Consider the following 9,019-nt stretch of genomic DNA (forward strand, 5'->3'; position numbering starts at 1 on the left):
TGTCCTGCTGCTCACTTGTACTAAAGTGTGTCTTGAGACTGTCGTAATTTGAAACGAAAATAAATATTTATTTTGTAATCAACTAAATATGTATTAACTAGAATTTTTTTGCATGTACTTATGTATGTATGTCAGCAGGATCTTTATGAAACATATATATTTGTGCTTTCTGTTCTTTACATATGTACAAGTATTTAGGTTTCTGATTTATATTTTATATGCCCAAAGTATTTATGCGAAATGTTTTTTATAAAAACACAAACAATTTTCGTCTTTTAAACACTGTTATATACTAATTATTATGCTTTTAGCACATTGCTGCATAAACTAATAACGCCTTAGATTTTTTTTTTTAAATTAATTAAACACTAGATTAAGTACAAGAAATGAACGGTGTTTTTTTTCTACAAAAAATAAGTACATACATATGTATGCAGAAGAAAAATGTTAGTGAAGTTTATAATCAAATTAAGTAGTTTATAATTTTATTAAGGAGCGTTTACAATGTGAGAGCGATCTTTTTTTTTTAGGCTCTTCTGTTTGCAAATCAGCTTGCAGTGTAGTTTTATTTAGTTCGAAATCGTTTTATTAAATTTTGAAGTGTAAGTGCTGTTTTCTCAAGTAGCTTCCTAGGAAATACAATTTGTGTCTTAAGGGTGGATAAATTTTAAAAGCTACTTGAGAAAACGGTCTCAACTGCAAGCTAGCATCGTTTGCAATGCTTATTGTTTTTATAATTCAGCCTTTATTCTTCAGCACACAAAGAAAAATACATAGAAATTAAAAACATTATTTTTTCATTTATAAAATGTGAGTGCTTAAAATTTCCATGATCTAATGATCTAGCAGATGTTGCATGGAATAAATTAGCAAATGTTAGTATATAGAAAATTAATTGAGACCCAGTTTTTTGTATTAACATAAAGAAAACACACTTTTTTAAATGATTTCTGTGTAACTCTCTTATTATATTAAAATCCATATTAAACTAATGATACAAATTAAAAAATGAACAACAAAATAATCATTTTGCCAATGAATGAATAATAAAAGGGTGAAAAGGAAATATTGATGTGCTGAAATTATTATTTGTATGTAATGGGAATATTTTCCAAATTCCTGCGAAGTTCAAAACGGTGGGAGTTTCTGACCCCAAATGCGACAATACAATGGGCCTTGAGCCTGAGTGCGTCTTATAGACCACCGCACAGTGCGGCCAAAATTCGAAGCTTTGAAATAATGATTCGAAATTTCGTACTTGGGGATTTTCGATGTCACTAATTATTAATCCGCTGTCGGGATTGTAAAATCCGAAACGGCGGATCCAGTATGGCGTCTGGTAAATTTCGAGCTTTTTAATTATATTTCTTAGAAGAAGATTTTGAGTATGCAGTTTTATAGCCCATTCAATTTAAGTGGCAAAGTCCAAGTTTGAAGCAGTTAGGACTTACCGTTGATTTTTGACATTTTATTTGTCAGTGCGAGTCATTTTCTTCCATACGAAGTATTTATATTCGCTGATATGAAGAAAATGAGCAACCCTTTCAACAAAAAAATATTTCAAAAATCAACCGTATATCCCAGCTACTTTAAGCGTGACTATATTATACTTAAGTTAAATGGGCTACAAAACTGCATACTCAAAATCTTTCTGTGAAATCTAATTAAAAAGCTGGACATTTTACATACAGTTGAAACTAATTTGTATAAGCGTGTTAAAAAAAACACACAAAAAAAATATAAGGATCAGAAATGAGCACCTAACTTTGGTTTACTATTCTGCGTAAACTCCAATAGGTTTAAAGGCAGCATCTGACAGCGTTTTGTTACTGTTACATTTAACAACTCAAATTTTGTTTAAAAATAAACGAAAAAATACCTTTATATCTTTATTTCTTAAAAATTTCTGTTACAGTATTAGTTTTCACAAATTTTTTAACGTATGTATTTTAATAACCTTCGGACGTAGAATCCATTTGGTTTTGCTTGATTTCTTATTCTCTAACCAGTTTTATACGTTATTAACTTTTCATACTACAAATAAATATAAGGAGATGACTTAGGGTACAGGTCGTTACAGTGAACGGTTTTCGCTTCATAGGTGATCCCTTTAGCTAACTCAATGCCAAAAAAGGCCTATCTAGAAACTTTATTTTTTCGAATTACGGCGGCACTTTTGGGACTCGGTCGCACTGTGCACCGCAACAATCCAACCTAACTTAATGGGAAATTTAAAATCAAAGCACTTGAAAGCTAAGTGGGTTCCTCGCTGCTTTTCAGTACTTATTTAGAAAAGCTATTTAATAATACCAAGAAAACTAGATGCTGTGAAGACTATAGACCTAATCTTAGAGTATACAGTAGAGAGCTATGGAACGAAGAAGGATCTTCAACGAGAACGTAACATCTACTTCAAAAACGCTAAAACCTTATAAATCCCTAGTAAAGGGGTTAAAATTTAGAGACCCAATTAGCGAATAAGCTTCCAGATGGAACATACTCTCGCGAATGAGAGTGGGGATCCCCGCCAAAGTGCGCTCTGGTAAATCGTAAAGTCCTATTCGATCCAACGAGTAATAACTTTCAGAGAGGAAAAGTATAAACATACAGCAGCGTTGATCCGGATCAAATCGGGAATTAACTGCAGTTGATCCGGATTAAGTTCGAGTTAATCCGAATCAACACTGTCGTCTGTTTAAGCTTGAAATCTCATTCGACAACCACGCCTTGTAGGGCCTGAAGAAATGCCCGCATCAAGTGAGCAAAAGTTGCACAAACTACCAAAAAATAGTACACTCCTTGCTTTCACCAGCGGACGGGCGGAAATTGGAGAGAGGGGTCCCGATACTGAAATCGGTGAAGCCAGATAACAAAGGGGAGTCTTGTTGGTCGATAACACTACTCCTCCCGCCGCGAAGGCATTAGAGTCCTTGCTGCTACCGCACTTTACGTACCACTGGAACGCAGAAAAGCAGCAGAAGGCTCCGGAAAATTGCACAGCTCCTCCACAGCACTTAATACCATAAACACTAAAATAACTCGGGGGCTGAACCAAAACCGCCCCTGTGAGAGAATAGTTCTATTAGCCAGGGATCTGTCAAATGTGTTTGACACCGTCTGCTACTAGAATATATTGAGGCTTCCCACGAGGACTAAAACGATGAGCAGCGAATTATCTGAGTGGTCTACATTCATCAGTAATTTTCAGATATAAAACTAGCGAACCAAGAAGAATTTAACAGGGGTCCCATAGGGAGGTATACTTCCCTTCTCCTGTTTAATTACCATANCGAGTGGTCTACATTCATCAGTAATTTTCAGATATAAAACTAGCGAACCAAGAAGAATTTAGCAGGGGTCCCATAGGGAGGTATACTTCCCTTCTCCTGTTTAATTACCATATCTGAAAGCTCACTCAACTAGCTACGAAATCCTTTGCAATATTTTCACCACCGGACGAAAGAGGTCTGACTACAGCTGGGAATTAACCATCATCTACTACAATTGCTACAGAGCCGCAACAAGCACCTAAAGCCGTTAGCCGGCAACACCTGGGGTAAAGGCCAACAATCGTTGTTGCCAATAAACAAGACAAATCGCTGGCCGGTTCCAAACTATGCAGCGCCCATTTGGTCGACGGGGACCAGCAGGACGTAGTGGACGAATCCACAGACTTGCCAAAACATGGCACTCCGGCCGCCACGGGATGTCTTCGGAAGTTACCAAAGTACAGCTACATGACGAGGCCCAATTGTTCCCGTCAAGGAGCACAACACTACGCTATGTAAGCAGTCCCTAGTAGGTTGCCACAGCTGTAAGTATCCGAAAAGACACCTGGGGAGGTACTCTGTAATGCGATACGAAGAGAAATGTGATGCAATAGGCAATCGCCACAGCGTCTTACTTACTATGTATTTGTCTATCGCATTGCATTGCTCTTTCGTATCGCATTATCGCTCCTCTTCATCTATACTTCGTCTGCCTCGGGAAACTCGCACCACCATATCCCACTAAATACTGCTGCAGGGTAAACTCCTACCTGCGCAGGATAAATACAGATATATCTAATGAGCGTCCGCCATGCGGAGACACCTCACGACTCGCAACATCTTTTCACATGCCCTCTAAACCCAACCCAGTCGGAGTGGCATACCTCCTGTTAGTTGAGGGGAGCGTTCAGAAATGCATCAAGCCAAGGCATCAGTATCTTTTACTTCTAAACTATAATTGATGGAAATGTCTTACTTACGCAACTAAGTTCTAATTCGCCTTATAACCGTGGTTGCGCATATTTGACATTTCTATCAATTATAGTTTAGAAATAAAAGAGACTGATGCTTTTGCTTGATGCATTTCTGAACGCACCCGAGCATGACATCAGCGATGTGGTGAAGGTATCATGAACTTCTTTTTTAATTTCCGTAAGTTTTTAGGGTATCTTATTGTGAGACGGCTCAAGAATACCCGTTAGTATTGGAACCGTTACTTTGACCCAAAATTAAACGCCTCAGTTACTATGGATCTGCTCCTCGATGCGATCCTTTTTTCGAGAAGAATAAATAAACTAATGTATTAATGTATTTATGTTTTTTTGTGAACTTGGGCTGAAATAAAATACTTTTATTTCTATTTTAACGATTTTCTTTTAATTACTTATCTATTTTATAATCGAGTTGAAATTTTTTTATTTCGCCTTCCGTACTTCTAAATGATTAACAAATTGATGTATAACGTCGTATAAAGTACAAAACCGCGTATCGTCATTCTGCAAAACCGCGTAACTAACATTGGCTGCCAAAAATTGGATTTGCTCACACAAGCTCTTGGCTCAATCCTTATCCATTCGTGCTGAAATATACTAGCCAGAAATGCTTTTGTTTTATAAAAAAGATAACCATTTTGAAATATTAGTGTTTTTACTCTCTAGAAAATAAATTATGCAGTCTCACATACGCGGTTTTGCGTTTTGCTGATACGCGGTTTTGCACTTTAAACAACGATAAGCATATGTATGCATACATACATATGTACGTACATATATATCTTTTATGTATCTAAATATACATACATATATATTTACTATAAAACAAATTTATCTATTACGAATTTGGTCAGCGCCTGCAAATATGTCCCCAAATTTTACAACGAATAAAAACTGTACAATTTTGATGCACGGGATTGCTAAAACAACTGCGTTAATTTGTATATTATTTACTCCATTTCACTTGCGGCGTTTTCGTCGCATTTTCTTGTATGCATTGTTATTTCCTTCGTCATCCTCGTCGGATGAAATATCACCTGTGGGCTGTGCTAGCGACTGTTGTTGTGCATCCCACTCCTTCCGCAATTCGCTAATCATGCCGGGCGTTAACAAGCCTTGAGCTAATAAGCGCTCAGTGAGGCGACCGCGTGACGCACTTGGAATGCGTGGCTCTATGTTGTACAAAACAGAATAAAATAGGCATACATTTACATAAATATCTATATAGAGTTGCATACCTCGCATTTGTGTTGCACGTCGTAAGTTATAAGTTATATCGCCGTCGGCGGCACTCTGACTTGCCTCTGAGTTTTTAAGCAACCTCGTTATTTGAAAAACACCTTGCTGTATTATATCATCTAATTCTTTTTGCGCTACTCTTACTGCTGCTGCATCTGGGAATAGATCCATAAAACGGTAACTCAGCCATAAATATAAATCCATTACATCAAATACGGATTCCAGGTGCATAAGATCAATGATAGTTTTTGGCAAAGCGAAAGGCCAACCACAATTACAGGTGATGAATTCGAAGGTGATTGGTTCATTGCGGCTATATTGTCTGGCAATCTGCGAATAATTAGGAATGCATATATGTACAAATTGGATGCATTATAATTTTTTAGTTTCATTCTCTTTACCTTTAGGAACATAGAACATACGAAAGGCATTTTCTTATTAATAGGTGCACAACAGAATACGTAGCGCGCGCGAAGTGCCAGTGGAACGTGTTCAATCATCTCAGCTAAAAATTTAAAATCCTCAATATTGCACATAAAGTACAATGAATCGTCAACAGTGCATAAATTTACAAAGATATCCTAGGATGGAATTATTGTTCAAAATAAATTAATTATTTAACGATTCACCACGTACCATAAGATTGCTAAGCGTCGAATTTGGTAGATGATAAGCATAAAGCTCAATTTGATCGGCGGTAGGGTGCAAGCCAGCTTGCTTTAGTGGTTCGGGTTTTTGATCCAAGAGTTTACGTAAGGTCTGCAGATCATCCGCTTTGAAGGTCGTGACATAGCCATGTTCCCATTGAGTACGATAACGTCCAGCGCGACCAGCTATCTGCAGCGCTGATGACACAGATATTGTATCAATTTCACGTTCACCTTTTTCGTTCATTGAGGGTTTCATTATTGAGTAGAAGATGATGCGTCGTATGCTCCTAAAACAGCCAAGTTATATATTTATTGAATGTTTGCTGAATAATTCACTTACAAATTAAGTCCCATGCCAATGGCATCTGTGGCGACCATTACTTTGCAGCTATTATCAGGGTCATTGAACTTTGCTGCTTGTGCTAACTTGGTTCCTGGCGGCAGTCCTCCATAGATGACTGCAACTTCTTTGCCTCTAGAAGTGCAAGATATACGAACTTTGTAAAAATGTTTCACCTTTTATGGTTTTCATGCCCAAAATAATTTTTTTGATACATACATATGTATTTGAATTCCCCCTTACCTTGCCTCGATCTCGCGCGATACGGAATAAATATCGTTTTTACTGAAACACACGATGCAATCTCCGGGCTGGATGTTATCTAAACTTACTAAAGCCGAGTCTTCAATGGTCAGTTCTGTAAGTCTTTCGTAGCTATGCACTTCTACAGTCTCATTCGTAGTTTCACAAATTTTCTGTAATAGTTCCAAAGCACCGGCTTCACCGCACACGTGCACTTCGTCAGCAATGAGACCTAGAAAGGCACGAGTCCACGCCCAACCACGTTGTGGGTCACGCAACTGTTGTATTTCATCGATAACAGCGACTTCGTCTAGGGGAGTAGAATGGAGTAAATAAAGAAATTTGTACTATAGAACGCCTCAAACTCACAAGGTGTATTCACAGAAGTCATTTCAACTGTACAAGCCACATGACTTGCCGGAGTCTCTTCGTTGATACCAAATTTACGTTCTTCACCCGTGACCAGGTCACACGCCGTACCCTGAATGCAAAAAAAAAATATAATTCGTTTAGCTGAATAGTTTCTACTTTTACCCTTTCGTTTGATTTGTTGAACACTTCCGTGGCTAACAGCTTCAATGGCCCGCAATACACTCCTGACTTGGCAGTTAGAAAGCGCTCCATAGCATGATAAGTTTTCCCTGAATTGGTCGGCCCAGCGTGAAATACAATTTTGCGCGTTATTGCACGTGCACTTGGATACCAGTTAGCAGGTGTGCGCAAGTCAGAGATTTTCTTCAAATCGTCCATGCACTCTAAATGAGGGAATATGGTTTTTGCGTGACGCAGGAAAAAAGGAAAAATGTCATCAACGTGGCCGGCATTTTGCAATATATCACTAATGGTTATGTGTAAATCCACGGGAAGATTTTCCGCCTCAATACAATAGCGCCGAAATGAAGCAAATGCTTGTTGTTGTAGGTAAGCTGTTGGTAGAATTAGTGATTAATAACTTTGCGTGGTTTAATGTATAAATTAAAAACTTACAATCGAGACCGCTTTCTATACATAGCGCTTTGATTTCCCTCTTTTGAGTGAATTTGTTAAGAGTTTTTAAGAGTTCAGCCTTATCCAACTTGCCTACCATTTCGGCGCCCACGTCCTGTTCATCTGCATTTCGCGGAACTGGCACTGGTTTAAAAAGTGTGGAAACATGTTGCGGACCGGTCTTCTTATACCGTGCATGCATGTAACTGCTAAGATGCACATATTTACTGGCAAAAAGGGCGACTGCATTCAATGCTGAGTTAGGTGGTATTGCACGTAAATTGAGATTTCGCGCGAGCGTCTTGAGCAAACTACTGCTATGTCGAGAATTTTGCATGCTTTCCAATAATTTGCGCACTTATCAAAAATCTTACTGCAACTCTATGTTATAAAAAATATACAAATATTAATTAAAACAATTGAAAATCGTCATCACGATAACACCAGCCGAGATGGTCGTGATGCAATTGTTTATGCGTGGGAATGAGATTTAAAAACAGCTGTTTGGACATAGCCTCAACTTTGATAAGACGAATGTCAAAACGTGCAGACAACAAACAGTACGAACAAAAAGTAGTCAAGCGATCACAAAATTAATAGGGAGTTTCCATGCCGCCCGAATTACGAAATTTCAACACAATTTCAACTGATATTCCGATACGAATACGGTTCCCAATTTGGCCAAGCCCAAAACCCTGAGACGAAAATGCTTTAACTCCTCGAATTCCGCCCTAAAAAGTGTTTATTGTGATTGATAAATGAGCAAATAGAAGAAAAACTAACGTTAAAAATAACAAATAAAAATAAAACAAACAAATAAACAAACTCGAGATTTAGGTTTGCCGATTTGACTCTTTTGACTGTGAAGTAAAAGTAAACAACGTCTCACAAACTTAAAATGCACTGCAATTCACTAACACGTTCAGAAAACTCTATGGTTTGAAATGTACAGGTTTAAGTTAATAAAGTGGTAGCCGGGTTTTAAATAAAACACCTTCTCCTTTCGCTGCTCAAATTGGAATGTCTTCTTTTATTCTTTTCTTTTCACAAGATGGTGTCTTATAACTATATCTTAAGGTCTAGTTACACTATTCGTGTACTAAGAATATGCTAAAGGGACTATTACACTATTACAATGATTTACATGATTTACTAATCTATTACTTAAGCTAGCCTATACAACGCTACTACAGCTCGGCCATCCTGATGAATAGAATCACCTGATTCTGCTCAGCATATATATACGTGAGCTTATGACGTAAAATTTTCTCTACCAAAAAAACCGTATCCTATCTTTTG

At 37.6% G+C, this 9,019-nt stretch overlaps 1 protein-coding gene across 1 annotated transcript; it reads right to left on the minus strand.

Moving 5' to 3' along the window:
* Positions 1-5,027: 5,027 nt before the first annotated feature.
* Positions 5,028-8,240, minus strand: Suv3 (Suv3 RNA helicase). Its single transcript, XM_017627392.1, has 9 exons — positions 7,721-8,240; positions 7,268-7,659; positions 7,103-7,214; positions 6,734-7,043; positions 6,491-6,625; positions 6,137-6,437; positions 5,902-6,081; positions 5,500-5,830; positions 5,028-5,433 (listed from the first exon to the last, which is right to left on the minus strand). The coding sequence occupies exons 1-9, from the start codon at positions 8,055-8,057 to the stop codon at positions 5,222-5,224; spliced, it is 2,310 nt and encodes a 769-aa protein (XP_017482881.1). The 5' UTR covers positions 8,058-8,240; the 3' UTR covers positions 5,028-5,221.
* Positions 8,241-9,019: the final 779 nt, after the last annotated feature.

This window comes from Rhagoletis zephyria, unplaced genomic scaffold, assembly GCF_001687245.7.
Source record: "Rhagoletis zephyria isolate East Lansing unplaced genomic scaffold, Rhagoletis_zephyria_1.1 Rzeph_scaffold_05220, whole genome shotgun sequence".
Taxonomy (NCBI): Eukaryota; Metazoa; Arthropoda; class Insecta; order Diptera; family Tephritidae; genus Rhagoletis; species Rhagoletis zephyria.